Source organism: Vombatus ursinus, unplaced genomic scaffold, assembly GCF_900497805.2.
Source record: "Vombatus ursinus unplaced genomic scaffold, bare-nosed wombat genome assembly UNPS02014774.1, whole genome shotgun sequence".
In the NCBI taxonomy this organism is placed as follows: Eukaryota; Metazoa; Chordata; class Mammalia; order Diprotodontia; family Vombatidae; genus Vombatus; species Vombatus ursinus.
Window position 1 is genome coordinate 583,980 of NW_020954552.1, and position 19,827 is coordinate 603,806.

Genomic DNA, 19,827 nt, shown 5'->3' on the forward strand with positions numbered 1-19,827 from the left:
GTCTCTGTCTCTCTCTCTGTCTCTCTGTCTCTCTCTTTCTCTCTGTCTCTCTATCTCTCTCTGTCTCTCTCTCTCTCTCTCTTTCTCTCTCTCTGTCTCTCTCAACAAGCCCCAAACCCAGGAGCTCAGCTGCTCTTCCCTGCAGATAAGCTTTTCCACTCCCACAGGGAGCTGGCAAAGCATCCTCTCTAGGGCTTTAATCACATAAGCAAAAATCTCTCAGAGGGTCAGTGTCTAGTCTATTGCAGTTGATTCTATCAATGAAAGGACTCAGGCTTCACAGGCAGCCTGTATCTGACGTTTACCCTTCATCCAGGCAGCCTATCTATGCACCTAGACAAATTCATGCATTTAAATGCCTCCTTTTACACTAGCAAATTGGAAGATAGGGGATTTTTCCCTATAGAGCAAAAATGGTCTGCATCTTTAGGTACTGTCAAACAATTGGAAAGGAAGAACACAAGGCAGCACCTGAAGGCTACTATTTCAATAATCACTCTTCCTCATATTCAGCTTGGCCCCTTTCTTAAATTGCTCATGTTCCTTATCTCCTGGTCCTGAAGCTTTGTGAGTAGGATACCTGTGTTACATCCAATTATTTGTATATATGTTGTAGCTCCTCTTCCAGAGGCTAAGCTTCGTGGGGGCAGGGACCATATCTTATGCCTTTTCACACTTTCCATATTTCCTACTTTAGTGTCTTACACATAATACACACTTAATATGTATTTACTGAATTAGATTAAACAATTATCCATGAACATTAATATTATAGAATACAAACAACAAAAAAGGGTATATAGTTTTCTTTTAAAATGTATATTAAAATTAACATGGCAATAACACAATTGCCTTATTTGTCTGTCCTTTTGAATTTCTATTTTGGGGATATGCTTTCAAAATAATTTTGTTGATGATCTTTTCTTTCTTATCCCTATCAGTACCCTCTAAACCTCTCCCTTCCCATGGAAGCCCCTTCTTGTTACAAGTATAGTCAAGCAAAAACAATCCCACACATTGGCTGTGTCTGAAAATTCATGTTTCATTCTGCGCCTTCATTCCATCAATTTTTAGCCAAAGGGCGATGCTTTTGCCAACGGTGGCATGATTCACCATCAGTTTTCTGAAATAAGTTCCATTGTTAGAACTTTTAAAAATGCTTTAAAGAGAACCAACTTCTCATATTTATCCCAAGAAGTTAATCTTTTTCAAAATCATGCATATTATTAAAATGATTTCATATGCATGACTAATAGAAGAATTTTTAAAATCTCACTTAGATCATTCATTTATGTGTTTGCTTTTAGTACTTTAATGAAAATGGCTATTGAAAATAAATAACTTCTTTTTTTTAAATAAATGACTTCTGCTTTATCCTTATCATAATAATAATAACAATGATAATAAAGATTTTTAAAAATGTTTTGAAGTCATCTTCCTATCATTGTGCCACATAACTGCCTCATTATTCCTAAGCACAAATCTGACCATGTCATTCCACTATAATCAAGAAGCTTCTATAGCTTCCCATGTAAACTCTGAAAATTCTCATCCTAGCTCCCATGCCACTCATGAGTTGGGTCCCCAGAGTTTGGCTATATATCCCCTTTTCAGGATTCTAGGGGAACCCCTGAGGGAACATGGGTGATTCTCTAATATCATCTGTTCAAACCACCACAAGTTTGCTTCTCCCACAAGATTATCATTTAAGATTCATTTAACCAGTCAGCCTTGAGTAGCTTTTAGAAAGAGGTATTTTCCAACATGGTAAAGTAAGAAGAGTTGGTACAAAACATCCCTTCCAAAGTCTGTGATACACTTTCTCATAAATACATATGGAATCCAGGGGAAAGTGGGCTCAGGTGTAGTGAGCACATGTGGCAGAGGGGTGAATCAATTCCTGGTTACTAGAAGTCCTTTTCTCCCATTCATAGGGTTCATGGTTAATTTACATCCATTGTCCTTGGCAACCAATGCAGATCCTACCTATAGCTGATCTAGATATAAGTTTTGGATACTGAAGGGAAGATGGGAGATACAACTTCCACCACACCCTTCAAAGCTTGCACGGTCTTCTTCTGGTCAAATCAGAGGATGAAGAAAAACCTGGCTAAGGCTAAAGCATCTCCTTTACCTCCCAAGAGATTCCTGCTCAAGAGTTCAGCCAGAATGCCATGCTTGCTCCAGTTTCTGAAATACTTCGTAGACAATACTTGGGACATAGCCAAACTTCTTCAGCCTATCCAAACATCATTCTTGCAAACTTCATTCGAGTTTAAAGGCCTTCGAGCACCTCGTCTAAGACCTATAAATGAGCAATTGATTAAGGTATTACCAGTTAATGTATGAAGACTAAAATAGGGCAGGGATAGTTCTGATTCCACTTTTCAATTTCAGTGACTATTTTTGACATTTAATGCCCTTCACAATCTGGTTTCAGGCTATCTTTCCAGGTTGATTACATGCTACTCTCATTCATGCAATCTGCACTCCAGACAAGGCAGTCTACTGGCTACTCTCCACATGCTATGTTCCATCTCCCCCTCCCACCACCAGGCCTTTACATAGTCTGCACCCCGAATCTCAGATGTCCTCCCTCTTCACCCCCACATACTCCTATCTCTCTTCAAGCCTAAGCTCAAATGCCACTTCTTTCCAGAAATCTTTCCTAGTTCCCCTATTTGTAAGTGCCCAACACCCTGGGAATAATTTTGTATTCATTCCCATATGACAATAGATCTATGATCTCATTGTCTTGGGAGTTTACTCCAGCAGTACAAATCTCAACCTGTCCATAGATCTTGTACAATATTTGTTCATGGCTTTCCATAAGTTTGCTTCAGAAGATTCGTGTAATGTGTTGTCAGTCTTCCATGCTTTCTCCTAACATCCAGAGATAACCACTGGAGCACTGGCTGTCTACCTGTTATCCCTCGCTTTCACCCAATAACCCAACCCTCTCTTCTTTCTATCATACATTTCCTTGATGACATCTTTTACTTCTTTCAAGTTCTTCATTGATTTTATGTTGAAACCTGCTTATATCCACCATGTACTTCTCTCTGTTGCCCTCTGCATGATACAAGTTTTTAGTTTTTGGAGACTGCTGTATTCTATGTCTTATTGCTATACCCTTACGATATTATATTAAAAACATGGGCCTTTATTTCAGTGAAAAGTTTAGTGTCACTAAAGGAACTATACAATTTCCCAAGACAATCCAGTCTGCTGTCCTCCTCCTGTTCAGCTCTTGTCCCAACTTGCCCATCTGTACTATCTGTATTTTGTATATATCTTGCATTTCTTTAGCTGTGAATATATTTCATCTCCCCAATAGGATGTAAGCTCCTTGAGGGTAGGTGTAGTCCTGTCTCAGTTTTCTATTTGTATTCCTAGCACCTAGCATATAGAGGGCACTTAAAAAAGGTTTGTTGATTGATTGAGAGGGGCACATAATTCTGAGAATCAAAAACAAAGTACACAGTATCACCCTATCCTTGTCCAAAAGCATATATCACCCATAATACTGCCTGTAGGTTCATAGGATCATAAAATTATATATTTAGACTTGAAAGGGACTCCAGAAGCCATGTAATCCAATCCCTTCATTTTACAGAGGAAACTGAGACTTGGGGGATGGGGTGACATGATTTGCCCAGGATAGCACAGTTAGCAAGTGGCAGAGATGAAATTTAAACCTGGGTTCTATGGTTCCCATACTTCAAAACACATAAAGGAGGTGGGTGTGGTGTGGTGGGGGCATCCACCAAAATGATCGTTAAGATGTAGGAAGACCACGAGTAGAGAGATTGAGAAATGTAGTCCCACTCAATCAGAAAATGTGATCAAAGTTTATAAAAATCTTAACTGATATTGATAAGATGCACATCAGATTTTAGAATTCTAGAATAAAGGTTATTTCCCATGAAGCCTGAAAGAAATGGATGATAAATTTAAGGAGCTCATTATATCAGGAGACAATGGTTGAAGATAGTTATAAATAGCTTCAAAATGTATAGATATTGATAAATCTGTAAAGAGTCATTAAGGGAAGGAGAGAAACAGAAAGGGAGAGAGACAAACAGAAAGGGAGGGAGGGGGAGAGAGAGAGAGAACATTCATAATTTTTGAAAAGAGTCATTATGGAAACTATTCTCTTCCCCCCCCCCCCAAAAAAAAAAGATCCCTGGTATCTGTCAGAGACTTAATACTGAGTCAGGTAGAGAATTGGTCTGAGCAATTCTTGTGCTTTTTATGTTTTTAAGCAAATGCAATTCAGATTAATTTTCATATGATCTAGTACAATGTCATTGATAAGAACTATATCATATTCATTGGTAATATATTAATATATTATTATTATTTTCCAGAAGGTACCTTATCAAAATGTGAAGAAAAAGTTCCTCCTGCGGGAAGGATGCCTAACCCAGAACCTAGTTTGACAGAAGCAATCTTCAAGTTGCTATCCTATTGCAGTCTTTCTCCTCAGTCACTTGGAAGGGTCTTTGTCAACTATATGGAACTAGAACAATTATGGAATTTTTTATATGACATTCCAGGTAAGAAAAATTCATTGGTCATAAAAAGAAGTATTTTTAAAATTCTTAATACAGGCCTCTTGGAAGACATTTTAAAATATTCTATTTATATCATTTTATTGAATTAGTTTATAAGAGCTTAGCACATTTTTATCCATATAAAGGTATTTGTTAGGAATATTTGTCACCTGTCAAATCTGTTATAGTAACTAAAAGAAATTATTTGACATAGCTTCTGAAATTGCAGGAAAATGTTTTATCATAATATTCTTCCCAAATTTTAAAATATTTACAAAGGGCCACATTTCTCTATTGAGCATTCATTTATTACTATTTGTCTTCTCTTAAAATAGTTTAGGGAAGGCCTTATTAATATATAATGAAACTTGGCAATCCTTGGGTGTATTATGAGTTACAAGACCGTTGCTCAAATGCAAATTATCTGGCACTTATCGATGAGTATCTTACATCTGTTTCCAGAGGCAAAAGTGTTTTCTTTTCTTCTGGTGGACACAGCTTGTGTTCCCCCTTCCTATGCTTTTTCCACCGAGAGATAGATGGAGAGTGTTAAAGATGTGTGGAAGCTCTTGAATCCCAGCTGCAGATGGCTGAGTCCAGTTTCAGGTTCAAATGATGATGTTCATGCCACATTCTATGTTAAAAACCTAAATCTTTAACACGGTGGCAGGGGGAGCTTTAGAGGGTATGGGCCAGGAAGGTAGGAAGACATCTGATTCCCGAAGGAGAAGGATATAGTTCGATGTTTTCATCTTAAGTGTCTCATTCTATTAATCATTTATAAGAGGACTAGGTTCTCAAAGCTATTGGTCTGTGAATGTCTTCCAGCCTTCACCCCACAAGTAGTATGTAGACAACTTTATGTATTTGTCTTTAACCTGATTCTATCCGCTTTAGTAATGGATATTACTGTAGTAATACATATTCTATATTTAGGTTGTATCTCCTGGTTCCCATATATTTTCCCCATCTTTTCCATTTCACTGAAAGTATGACAGTTTTCTATTTTTATTTCTATGAAAAGGAGCAGATCAGAAGCCTACTGAGTTAGTGATGTAGCTTTTATAGTACTTAAAAGCAACTTTGAAAATGACCCAGCTGTTTTGAGGAGCTTCTAGGGAAGCAAGAACAGAGCTGTGCCATGTGGTTATAAAAATACAGTGACATCCACTTTTTCAACCTTTAATAATGATAGCTAGCAATTATATAGTGCTTTAATTAGGTTTGCACAGCCCTTTACAGGTATTATCTCATTTTATTCTCATAACAACCCTGGTAGGTAGTTATCCTCATTTTACAGATGAGGAAACTGAGGCAGACAGCGGGTAAAGGACTTGCCCAAGGTCACACAGCTAGCAAATTCCCAAGGCCAAATTTGCATACAGATCTTCCTGACTATCAGTCCAGCATTCTATCCATTGCAATACCCTGTTAAACTTTTAGGTCAGTTTCTGCCCTTAGACCAAACTCTACTGAAAACAACCCAGACAGTAATGGAAATCAGTAGCTAGGAAGTGAAAGTAAAACTACTACTTCAAACTCATATCTTGTATTTTTTTTCTTTCCTTTACTTAAGCTGTCTTTCCACCATCCTCCAGGCAAGCTCAGACTAGTTTCTTGAAGTAGGTAGAATATATTTTTCATGGTGCCAGACCATTGAATAGAATTGTAGAGGTGGGGATGTAGAGGTGTGACTCTCTTTAAAATCTCTTCTCCAGGACTTAGTTCAGTGAGCCATAATTCCATTGTTTTGTAACCCCTGTGCAATTTAGGAGATGGGTTGGAGAGCTGCTGTGGCAGAGAGATGCATCATATGCAGCTAGCCTAGTGATGAACATCTAATAACTGAACTAGGCTGGTTCTTACTTGGCCTGCATTGGTCATCAGTTTCTGCTTATTCACACCCACCAGAGCTTATGCTTCGCTGGCATGGAATTGGAGCACCTGGGTCAGTTTGTGCTCCAATAGCACAGCCGCAGAAACTCTGGTAGGGTTTTAGTGCAGTTTAAAATGTCCTTTTACGTCACCAGCCTGGGAATCTGCTCTTTAGTCTTTAGTCCCTCGTACTGTTTCCTTTAAATTTAGGATGTGTCTTTGAAGGACCATGTTTCTCCTGTTTTACCCTTTCCTTTTTGGAATCCTACAAAATGTATTCCTTGGACTCAGTTAATCAATCAAGTTTTCATAATATCCCTAATAAGATGATCAAATTTCTTAATTAATAGCAAAATGCAGCTTTCTTAAGAAAACTGTGTTTAAATTGGCAGTGATTTAAAGGCAAACCCAGCTGAGACAATCAATCCTGTCGTAATATTTGCATACTGCAGTTGATATATATAAAATATTCATTTCAGTAAATTAGTTCATGTGTCCACATAAAGTAGAAATGCTAAATTATTTTGAACTTCACTGGGGTTCTGATTTTTGCTTTTATATGATACAAAGAACCCCAGAATTTAGAACTAGAAAAGGCTTAGAATAATCTAGTTGTTTCATAGATAAGGAAACTGAGGCAGGCCTGGGGCAAGGCACTGGTGTGGCCCAAGCAAGGAATTGCATAATCTTTGTGCATTACTGTCCAGTGGAGCCTTTGAGTCTTCAAAGTAGCTCTTGCAACTTATTACAAAATCAATACCCACATGACACGAAAAGATGAATTTTGGGGTGCTTGAAAACATATATGTTTACAAAATGTCATACTAAAATATTCCATCTCATACTTCTCTGAGACTTACTACTGTCATGCCTAATTTTATTTTCTCTGCCCAGAAAAATTAAGTGGTTTATATATGATCACACATATAGAACAAAGGTCTTTTGCCTTCCCTGTTGAATATTCTTTATTTTTTACCTTGAGATAATTTTTAAAAATGTAAATGAAGAATATTGCTTCTCCTTTTACAATCCATAATGAAATAGACTTCTTGAAATTATTATTATAAACTTAACAGATACCACCAGAGGATGAGTGAGAATATAAAAATAAATAGAGAGAGGTAAAATGGTCATATATTCTGATATGATCAGAGTTTGCCACAGCATTTTAATGATTGTTCTTCACCACAGCTTCAGGTAGCCCCTGTTTTGCTCTAGAAGGAAATGCTAGTCACATACATCAGATTGCATCACATGGTTGTGGACCAGGAGTATGACAGCAACCACATGAAACAGAAATGGTTGGTGGCCAAGAAAGAAGGAGAAGCAGTTAGCCTGACATAGAAGGGCAGAGTGGTAAAGTAAGACCACCATAAAAGTCCAGTCAATATAAAACTGGAAAAGAGCAGGTAGGTGGAGAAAGAGGAATAGCACAGAGAGAATCAGAACTGAGTACTGTTGAAAGTTAGAAGTCAGCAGCTAAGCCTAGAGATCCATGGGGTACCTAGGAGAAGGCTGTGTAGGAAGGCCTGGCCAGAGCTATAGCAGAAGCCAACTCCAAGGCACTAACATTGCTAGCCTGCCTGCTTGAGATGGGAGGTAAAGAAACTCAAGAAGCAGATGGCATTGGATCCAAAGTTTTACCACCAAAGATGTGAGTCTGAAAGGTTATTGTCCTTTTGCTATGGTGGGGAAGCAGAGAAATTAGAGGAGGATTTGAGTATCACTTCTGGAGGCACTGGAGAGGACACCTATTTTGTGTCTAAGTGTAGAGACCTTACAATTCTGTCTTAGTTAAATACTTTATTGTTTTTGGCTTCGAGTAACTTTTGTTTAAAAAAAAAGCATAGAGTCAGAGTCAATAAATATTTATTAAGGGCTTACTGTGTGCCAGGTACTGGGGATACAAAGAAAGGCATGAGTGCCTACCTTCAAGGAGCTCACAATCTATTGAGGAAAGTCAACACATACAAAGGAGCTGAAAAGGAAGGGGTATCGTATTGGTAGGCGCTCGGGCTGTGGTCTGAACATTTGATGACCCCAAATAGTGCATGGAACCTGGGAAGTTGTAAAGAGTCCCAGATGTGTGGGAACCCATAGAGCCTTAACTTCAATACTTCAAAGATGTGATTTCATCCTTCTGACCTTCTCTCCCCTTAAATGGATCACAGCCCACTTGATGTCTTAGTGTAGTCTAATGAATTATTCAGTATTATATATTTGAATTGTTATTATTTGTTCCCATACACGTACTTTTTCCCCTTCTTTTTCCTTTTAATATATTCTTATTACCAGAGTCATAACTGTTGAAAAAATATTTTGAATCAGTGTGCATTTTTATGTTATTTTGGATAGGAAAGTTTCTAGCACTATATCAATGCATTGAGGTACATAAGATGCCCTGCAACTAAAAATTTGTCCTCTCTTAAAAACATATCTAGAATGACATAACTGTATATGCCACAGAATTGTCAATGAAACTATTCTTTGGGTGTGCTGTACACTCATGCCACTTGCCTCAGATTTTTTTTGAAAAGAACTACTAAATATTGTAATAAACACCTGAGAAATATACAGTTTTAAATGTTTACAAGTTACTCACTTTCTGCAGTATAACTCACCTCAATTAACCATACCTTTTCACCTTAAGTAAAAACTTTCCTCTGAACTTGTCTTTTAAGAGAAGAAGGCCAATCACATACAAGTCAGTGTGACATAGTGGACATAGGACTGATGTTGGAGTCAGGAAGAGCAGGGTTCACATGGACATATATGCCGGATTGTAGGCAAATCACTTAATCTCTCAGAGCCCCAGACGACTCCCTTAGACTATAAGTTACAGAGAAGTTGCTGATCCAGATTCCAATTCCGCCACACAGGAAATCAAGTTAAAGTTAAGGGGATTTACTGAATTACAGAATTTCTGCATTAGAAGAGGCTTTAGTAGCCAGCTAGCCCAATGCACACAGACTCTCCTCAATGACATACCCAACAAGTCATCTTGTTTTTGCTTGAAGACCTCCAGCGAGGGGAAGATAGTTCTAATTGTTGGGAAATATGTCGTCCTGCCTCTTTGCAGCTTTCACCCATTGCCTCTGGTTTTGCCAAGCTTTTCACATACTTCAATTAATAGCTTTTATTCCCCCTTCACCCGTACTTTGATTCCTGTTGAACTGGCAGTCCATTAAAACCTTCATATTTTTTTTTTCAGTTATGCTGCTGTGTAGCCCTGCTTCCCCCATCTTGTCCCTGTGAAATTGAAAATGTGACAACATTTATCCCAATTAAAATCCATTTTATTAGATGCAGCCCAATTGCTTGGGTTGCCGTGATTTTTTTTGGATCCTGACTCTGCCACTGAGTTAACTGTTCCTCTCAGATTTGTGTCCCCTCCAAAAAAAAAAATTTCTAGGGTACATTTTGGGTTGAGTTATGTATTCAACACAATCTCTTACACTTTTACAGAAGCATATCCTCTACAATAACAAATTAATTGATCACACTATTGTCAAATTTGGTAAATAATTATTTTAACCAAGACATCAGCACTTTGAATGGTGTCATTTTTGTATATATTAGCCATCTGTTGAAAAGTCAGTGTATTTCTTATCTTTCTTAGTAACTTGCATTTATGGTCCTGAGCAGATGTAGAACTAAAGCCCTGAAGTCTTTCCCACTATCATCAAAATCATCTCTTTTCAAAAATCTCATTAGTCATTGCCTTGTGACAAGAAAGGGTTGTCATGGAAGAAGAAAGCTGAGCTACTTGACAAATCTCCAGCACAGTATGAGAACCACAAAAAGATGGTATGTAGGTACCTTGTCAGCACATATTTGTTGTTAGGTGAAAAAATCAAAAAGTATCCAATTATATTCACCTTTCTAATACCATAATTTCATTTTTAAAAAGAAAGATTCCCAGCATGTAAAAGAAGTTTTCCAGAGCATCCTCTATCTTTGATAGTAACCAAACGACTCAGGATAGATCTGGAAAGCATCTGTAGGTGTCCTCTAGTCCAATCCCTTTATTATACAATGAAGGGGAGGTACAGAGAGACTAAGAGCAGGTCATGCATCAAGTCAGAGACAAGACCAGAAAAGGAACCTAGATCTCCTGACCACCAATCCTGGACGTGCATTTAATGCAAAAATTTCACCTAGATTATAGGCAAGTGAAAATGACCATTGGCAGTTCATACAGTAAGAAAATTGATGCAGTGTTCCCCATAGCTTCAGGTCTTTTTATTCAGAATTGAATAGAAAGATTTCTTACTCTTCTGTTCTCAAATGCAACCCTAGTTTGATTAGCAATTTGTCTGGCCATTTCCCAGTCAATAGGCATCTACTTTATTTCCAGTTCTTTGCCACCACAAAAAGTGCTGCTATAAATATTTTGGCAAACATTTCTTTTTTTTCAATGGACTCCATGGGGAAGCTACCATTTCTACCAACTGCCAACCAATTAGAAGGTAGGCAATCCAGCCTAGTTGAAGCATTAAGAGACAGCATGTCAAAACCATTCCTATCACCTTGATCACCATCTCCCCTTAGACCATAATACACATAGCCCACAACCCTGAGCCCAAGAGCCTTTGGAATATAACTCTGCTTCCAGCCCAGTACCCTCAGTTACCATCCTGAGAAGCAATCCCTGTGGAGACCTAGCCTGGCCATGCTACTTGTACTCTCAGAAAAGAAAGTTCCTGCCACCAAAGTCTTTGACACTGTCAAATACTTCAACATCAGAATCTGATATGATTTTATCAGTAAAAATACCATGGAACCTTTATATTTGACTTTCAGTTAAAATATAACATGTGTACAGTCTCTCTGATTAATAAATGAGTGCCTTTAGAGCAGGGACTGTCTTTTCTATATTTATCTCCAGTGCTTGGCACATTTTATTGTTCAGTTGTTTCAGTCATAGCCAGCTCTCTGTGACCCCATTTGGGATTTTCTTGGCAAAGATGCTGGAGTGGTTTGCCATTTCCTTCTCCAGCTCATTTTATAGATGAGGAACTGAGGCAAACAGGGTTAAGTGACTTGTCCAGAGTGACACAGCTAATAAATGTCTAATAAGAGTCTTCCTGACTCCAGCCCCAAGACTCTATCCACTGCACCACCAAGATGTCCTCTTTGTACGTAGTAAGTATATAAGAATACTTACTTAATAATTGCTCATTATAATCTCTGGATCAAAGAGTATGGCTATTTCAGCCATTGTATTTGCGTAATTCCAAGTTGATTTCCAGAACAGTTATACTAATTCATAGCTTCACTAACAATGCATTAATTAATCAGTCAATAAACATGTAATCAGTACTGCTATGTGCCAGGCACTGTGCTAAGCACTGGGGATACAAAAAGAGGCAAAAGACCTTCCTTGCTTTCAAGGAATTTGCTTTTCAATCTAATAAGGGAGATAATATGCAAACACATATATACAAATGAGCTATATACAGGATAAAAAGGAAATAAATAACAGAAGGAAGGAACTAGAATTAAGAGGGGTTGGGGAAGGCTTCCAATAAAAGATAAGATTTTAGTTGGGACTTAAAGGAAGCCAGGGAAGTCAGGAGAAGGAAGAACATTCTAAGCATGGGGAACAGCAAGCAAAAAAAAATTCTCAGAGCCAAGAGATGGAGTGTTTTGTTCATGGAAGGTCCAGGAGGACAGTGTCACTGGACCAAAGAGTACTTTTTAGGAAGTAAGGTGTAAGAAGACTGGGCAGGAAGGAAGGGGGTTAGGTTGGGAAGGGTTTTGAATGTCAAATGGAGCATTTTATATTTGCTTCTGGAGGAATAGGGAGCCACTGGAGTTTATTGAGTAGGAGGGTGATATGAGCAAACCTACACTTCAGTGGCTGAATGGAGGACGGATTAGAGTTGCGGGAAGAGACTTGAGGCAGGCTGACCCACCAGCAGGCTATTGCAATAGTCCAGACTGGGGTGATGAGGGCCTGCCTCACCACTAGAGCAGTGGCTGTGTCAGAGGAGAAGCGGGAGTGTATTTGAGAGATGTTATGAAGGTGAAATTGACAGACCTTGGCCACAGATCGAGAGAGCATGAGGTATCTGGGCTGACTCCTAGATTGTGAACCATACAATTAGGAGAATGGTCTTGTCCTCTACAGTAAGAGGGAAGGTGGGGAGGAAGTTAGAGGGAAAGATAATGAGTTTTATTTTGGACACAATTGAGTTTAAGGTGTCTAATGGACACTAAAACCTAGTTAGAGATTCAAGATTGGAAATCAGTGGAGAGTTTGGGGCAGGACAGGTAGATTTGTAAATCATCAGCTTGTTCGTTAAGTCCATGGAAATGGATAAGATCACTAAATAAAGTAGTAAAGAGGGACAAGAAACATGGACCCAGGACAGAACTCTGAGGGACACCTACAGTTAGAGGGCATGATCTAGAGCAGGATCCAGCAAAGGAGACAGAGGAGTGGTTAAATAGGTAGGAGGAGAATCAGGAAAGTGTGGCATCCTGAAAACCTAGGCAGAAGAGAATATGAAGGAAGAGAGAGTGATTGAAAGTGTCAGATGCTGCAGAGAGGTCAAGGAGAGTGAAGATTGAGAAAAGGCCATTGGATTTGGCAACTAAAAGACATTAGTAACTGAAGAGTGCAGTTTCAGGAATGATAAGGTTGGAAGCTGGTTTACAAAGAGTTAAGAAGACAATGAGAAGAAATAAAGTGAAGGCACCTATTATAGAGGGTGTTTTGGAGTTTAGCTACAAAGAACTGAAGAAATATATGATGATAATTATCAGGGATGGAAGGATCAAGTGAGAGTTTTTCAAGATGGCAAAGACATGGGCATGTTTGTAGGCAGTAGAGAATGAGCCAGTAGACAGGGAGAGTTTGAAAATGTGAAAGAGTGGGGATGATACAGGGGGCAACTGTTGGAGTAGATGGGATGGAATGACATTGTTTGAGCAAGTAGAAGAGTTGGCTTTGGTAAGCGGTGCAGCCATGTCATTATGTGAGACAGAGGTGAAGGCAGAGATAGTGATAGAACGCACCTGAGTGGTGGGAGATGAGGAAGAGGGGAGAAGAGGACATTCACAGAAAATGGCCTCGATGTTTTCTGTAAAATGTGAAGCAGAATTCTTAGCTAAGAGAATTTGGGGAGGGGGTGGCATGGCAGATTTGAGAAGGGATGAAAAGGTTTGGAAGAGTTGCTATGGAGAGTAGGATAGTTAATCGTTAAGAGGCAGCAGTGAGGGCTTAGTTGAGATTGTAAATAAATTTGTAGTAGACCCAGTCAGAACATCTTCATTCAGCAGCATGTGTGTAGGAGCAAAGGCAGAGGGTGCTGGGAGTGAGCCAAGGTCTAGGATTGCCTGGGCATATTTGGTGATATGATAGGTGGGCTAGGGATTCAAGAGTGAAGGACAGTAAGGTGGAATTGGTTCACTAAGGGGTCAAGCTGGGAAGAATGGCTAATTCAGGTGACATTACCTGAGAGAGAACTGAGAGGTCATGGTATGGATAAACAGCAGGGTTTTATAAGGGAAGGGAGAGGGAGAGATGAAAAGCCAATGGATTATTGTCAGATTAGGGGATTTTGGAATTCTTGTCTCACGTGATGATGTAGCCTTACTCCTTACCAAGGCTAACCCCTCTACTTGTTAAAGAAATCCCATTTTATCCCATCTCTTCCAATAGATTGCCCCTTCTATCACCTCTACTCTTTCAAACAGCTACCAGGATTTTGGTTGGGCGGTAGATATGAAGAGCATGAACTTCAAAGGAATAGAGCGATAGAAGTAGGAAGAGAACCTGGAAGTAGCAATGAGTGGTAATGAGCAAAGAGTATTCCATCACCCCTGCCTCAGTTTGTTGAGGAGAATGAGTGAGGGTGAAGCCAGTACGAGAAATGTACTGGGTGGCCAAAGAGCCTGTGTCCTCAGAGGGGATCCAGTTATCAGTAATAGCTAGTAGATAGAAAGAGTGGGAGAGTAGAAGATTTAAGACAAAGGGGAAGTGTGTTGCCTATGGAACAGGCATTCCAGAAGGCATAGTGGAAGGGCTGGTGGAGTTTGGTTGAGAATTTGAGGTGAGAATGTTGAGGGAAATGAGAATGAAGAATCTGGTGGTGGGGGTTGGAGGATGGAGTTTGGCTAATGATCTATGGGAGTTCTACTCCCATAGATCAGAGTCACTGGGATGTGAAGGGTATGACTAGGTGTGAGAATGTTCATTATTGAGTGGAGAATGTTGTCTTCCCAACAGAGGTTGGAGATTAGGCTAGAGGAGAGAGATGAGACACATGCAGTGTGTTATAAAACCCTGATGATGGGCAAATTTAAGGCCTTACCTCACACCTCCTCAGCCCTCCAAAGTCTGGTGATTAGACAATGTGCCTGTCTTTCCATAATTCTTCCAACATTGTATCTTTGTCATCTTTCCCAATCTTCTGGTTTTGAGATGAAACCTCAGGCTGGTTTTGAATTGCATTTCTACTATTATTAATGATTTGAAGTTTGGTTGTTTGTAATTTGTAATTCTTTTGTGAATTTTTTTGTCCATATCCATTGGCCACTTCTCTATTGAAGAATGCTTTTCAGTCTTATTTTTCTCTTAATTGTCTATGTATCTTGGATATCAAACCTTTATCAGAGAAATTTGCTGCAGAATTTTTTGCTTTTGTTGTTCTTTTTTTTTTTTAAATCAACCACTTCCCTTCTTATATTAAATACATTCATTTTTTTGTATAGAAAATTTTCATTTTCAGGTAATTGAAGTTATTTGTTTTATCTTTTGTAATTTCATCTGTCGCTTGTTTAGTTAAGAATACATCCCCTACACATAAGCTATAAAAGAAATGTGATCTGCTTCTCCTAGTTTTTGTTTGTTTCTTTGTTTTTCGTGGTACGATCTTTGATATTCAAGTCATTTTCCCCCACCTCTTATATTGGATCTCCCAGCTATATGATTTTAAGTTGTGAATTCCTCTTCTTTACTAGAACCTTAATCTAGCTTATAATGAAATTGTTGTTCTTGCCCAAAAAAGACACAAGTGATTACAATATTCACTTCCATCTCTTTGGCTTTTTTCCCCTCTGTATTTGCAGCTAAAAGTAACATGGAGTCTGAACCAGAGGTCATCAGATGCTTGAAGCTGACATTGACTGAGGCGGTCAAGAGCATCATAAAGCAAATCACTTCACTGATGACTTCTTGGGAAGCAGAAGGAAGCTGTGGAGCATACTCACACAAACAAACTTTTCCTGAAAGTTTACTTAACACAATTCCAAAGGAATGGAGTTACAGTCCAAAAGAAATGAAAAGAAAAGAACTGGGGAAAGGTAAGTCAGCATCCCCTCACATTAAAACAACAGCCCGGGGCAGCTAGATGGGGCAGTGGATAGAGCACTGGCCCTGGAGTCAGGAGGACCTGAGTTCAAATTTGGCCTCAGACATGTGAAACTCACTAGTTGTGTTACCCAGGGCAAGTCACTTAACCCCAACTGCCTCACCCCCTAAAAAATTAGAAAAAAAACAACAACAGCAAAGAAAATTATTTCCTATTGTGTTTAGTTTTGTAAAGCATAAAGAATTAGAATCACTAAGAAGCATGACCTTAAAATGAATATAAGAAAAGATGATTTCTCAAACACAGCAAAATATTTAAGTGCTTTCATTTTCTTTACTATGAGTCATATGCTGAAAGAAACTAGAAATGATAATAGCCTTGAAACATGTTTTACATCTGACAGCCAATTTAACATTTCTTCCTACAATATGCCATGTCATCTTTTTTTTAACCACCCTGGTTTTTGCAACATATTATGCAGTTCTAGGGCAGCTAGGTGCAGCAGTGGATAAAGTGCCAGAGTAAGGAGAACTCATCTTCCTGAGTTCAAATCTGACCTCAGATACTTCCTAGCTGTGTGACCTTGGGCAAGTTTATACTTCACCCTGTTTGCCTCAGTTTCCTCATCTGTAAAATGAGCTGAAGAAGGAAATGGCAAACCACTCCAGTATCTTAGCCAAGAAAACCCCAAATGGATCAGGAAGAGTTAGACATGACTGAAATGAGTAAACAACACAATACGTAATTCTAATTAATTCCCTTAGGAGGCTATTGTATAACAAAAAGTCCTTACTCCCACGATTGATCTGAAATTTAGCTTATATTTTCTTTCCCTTATTTTCCCTTATTTTTACATGTTGCGAGTCTGTACTAGCTGTCTTAGGGACAAAAAATAGCACATAACCCAGTCATTGCACATATACTTTTGACAGACTATTCTCTTCTAATGCAAATAGTTCAGAACACATATTATGCCTTTTCGAGCATTAATTACCTCAGGTGTGTTTAATAAGCATTGATTTTGGTGTATTTCTGAATGCATTTATTTGAATGCATATGAGGCAATATGGTATAGTGGCTTGAATATTAGACCAGTAATTATAAAGACTCTGGTTCAAATCCTGTCTTAAGTATATACTAGTTATGTGACTGTAGACCCTTTGTGCCTATACCTCTCTGAGCCTCAATTTCCTCATTCTTAAAAGTGCTATTTAAAAAAAAATGTGAACTATTGTTATTTTCATTGGTCTCATTATCAGTTCCAAACTTTTCCTTTAGTTATTCATTCTAAATTATTCCTTCCTTAGTTGTTTTTACTTTTTTAGATTTTTCACATTGCCTCCTTTTGCTCTTTTTTTTAAAGATATCCACATACATGGATCTTCTTTTAAAATTTCACAATAAAATCTTTTTCTTATATATTAATTTTTCAAATAAAATTTTTCTCATCTAATTTACCTTTAGTTTTATGATATCAAATACTCTGACAGTACATGTTTCTTTAGTTATTTTCTGTGTATATCTTGAATAGTAGGTAGTTCTCTCACTATGACCTTACTTTACAAACACAAATCAAGTTTTTCAACTGTGACCTTTTATATCAATGCTTTAATTCCATCCAAGGACTATGAAATTGCCCTTGAATCCTGTAAACCCATTTAATTGAAATCAGAAAATGTCAAATTTTCATTACTAAAATTCTACCTTGTCTGAAAGTTGTTGCTATCTTTCTTTCATTCTGTCTTTGGGACATTTCATATATCTTGTACTTTTCCTGAAGTCATGGTTATTTTGACCCATTAAATCACATGTGCAATGCTATTTTATAAGCGGTTCTCAAACTCTCATTACTCTCCATGTTCTTCCTTCCTACTTTATCAGTCCAGTTCTGAATTCATTTCTGCCCCCATCACCTTTTAGAAAAACAAAATCAAAGAACAGCCTGAAATTAATCTTGATAGACACTTCGGCAGTTATTTGTCTCTTCACTATAGGCTGTATCTTCTTAGTCCAAAAGGTGAAGACTTCTATGTAAGAGGACCACTAACACATTCTTATAACCCTAAATTGGCCACTGACTTGATCAATGAGTTAGGAATTCTACATTATAGTCAAGAGAATTGTTAGGGTTTTCTGTCTAAGGCCACACTTTTCCTTGAAACTTGCACTGTTCCAGAACGTAGCATATAGCTAATCAGTTGGGGTACCAGATCTCACAGTAAACGTATAGCAAGCTATAGATTCCCCATAATTCTATCATGCTTTCTACAATATACCTGCTGGTAGTCAAATACCATTAACATGGACTCTTGTTATAGGGAATCCTTCAACACCCCCAAGCTATAGTCTAAACTCATGTTTCCCTGTAAAGGAAGTTGGGTCTCTCTTCCCTATCAAGGAAGTGGCATTTTTAATCCCCCAGAGCTTCACTGAATCCAGTGCACCCATGGCTTTAGGCTTGAAAATGTTCCAGTTGACATTTACATTAGGTTTCAGAAGACTTCTCAGTATCCAGGTGGTGGTGCTCAACAATTCTTCCAATACCAATCTGTGCATAGATTTGAATTCATTTCCCATTCTATGGCTAAGTAAATTTTAAAAATAAAATCAAGAAATACTTACTGAACACCTTTTTCAGACATTTTGGTAGGCCCTAGGGAAAGAGGAGTTGCCAAAAGGCATAAGGAACTTACATAAATATGTAAACAGTTACCTAACAAGAAAAAACTTTTAAAAACACCTAAAAAGAAAAGATGTCACAAAGCAATAAATTAAGAAAGTAACCTTTCTTATAGTTTCTAGCCCTTACGTAAATAGATTATTTTCATCTATTTTGGAACCAAATTTCACACATTCATAAGAATTCTTCCAGTTCTTAATGTTTTTTGAATAGATTACCTCAGGAGTGGAATGTGTGATAAAATGTCACATAAAATGTGTCCCTCTTGAAGGGGGTTTGCACCTTTTGGAATAGAGGAAAAACTTGATAATTAAATGTTACAAATATCTCTCAAAATCTCTTCACTGTATTTTATTATTGATATTGGTATATTTTGTTTACTATTATAAAAGCAAAATCAGTATCTTGAGTTTATATAACACCTTTTTTTGTTCTAAAGCTAATTGCTTTGAATCCATTTGTTCCGGGAGAACATAATCTCCTTCAAGACAGCTAAATGTTGGTTTGTATCCTCAGTGCTCAGCACAGTGCTTTTCAGATAGCAGGGAATTAATGGTTGTTGAATTAAATCAGATTTCACGTACAAATTCAATTAAGTCAATCAGCAGTTATTAATAATTATAATGGCTAGAATTTGTATTGTACTTTAAAGTTTGCAAAGCGCTTTGAATGACTTGCCAAGAGTTATACAGCTAGTAAATGTCTGAGGCTGGATTTGAATTCAAGTCTTCCCAGTTCTAGATCTAACACTGTATCCATTGCATTGCCTAGCTGCCTCCATACTAATATGTCAGGCAGTGTGCTAAGCACAGGGGGGTATGAAGAAAGGCAAAAAAGACTGTCTCTGCTCTCAAGGAGCTCACATTCCAGTGGGGGAAACAATATGTAAATAACTATATACATGCAAGATATATACAGAGTGGCTTGAATTGGGAAGAATAAGTAAGATTTAGATAGGTTCAGAGGGAGGGAGATGATGTTACATATAGGGGGAGCAGTTTGGGCAGAAGCACAGTGGGGGAAAGAACAAGGAGCGTGCTGTGGACAATTTGACTGAAACAAAATTCAGGTAGGGGAAATGAGAAAATGAGATTGGGAAGGAAGGTTAATGCTGATTGTGAAGGACCTTGAATTCAAGACTAAGTAGGGGACACTGCAGATGCCAATTATTATTATTGAGGCAGATAGTGATATAATACAAGGGGTTGTTTATGAAGATTAACCTAGATTATAATGAATTGGAAGGGGGAGAGAGTGAAGGGAGACCAGTTAAGAAAAAGTGTAATATAATACTAGCATTAGAGGAGAGCCAGAACTAGAATGGCAGTGATATGAATGGAAAAGAAAGGACATTAAAAAAGGACAATTGAAGGGCATGCTGATTGATTGGATGGTG

The 19,827-nt window shown here is 38.1% G+C and overlaps 1 protein-coding gene across 3 annotated transcripts in view; it reads left to right on the forward strand.

Moving 5' to 3' along the window:
• Positions 1-19,827, forward strand: part of KIAA0825 (KIAA0825 ortholog) — a 523,337-nt gene that overhangs the window by 226,064 nt on the left and 277,446 nt on the right. For 2 of the 3 annotated variants that reach the window (XM_027864280.1, XM_027864282.1), the window contains 2 exons: positions 4,371-4,559; positions 15,510-15,743. In XM_027864280.1, the coding sequence (XP_027720081.1) occupies positions 4,371-4,559; positions 15,510-15,743 (423 nt within the window). The remainder of the gene's footprint in view (positions 1-4,370; positions 4,560-15,509; positions 15,744-19,827) is intronic. The other variant, XM_027864281.1, reaches the window with a different exon arrangement.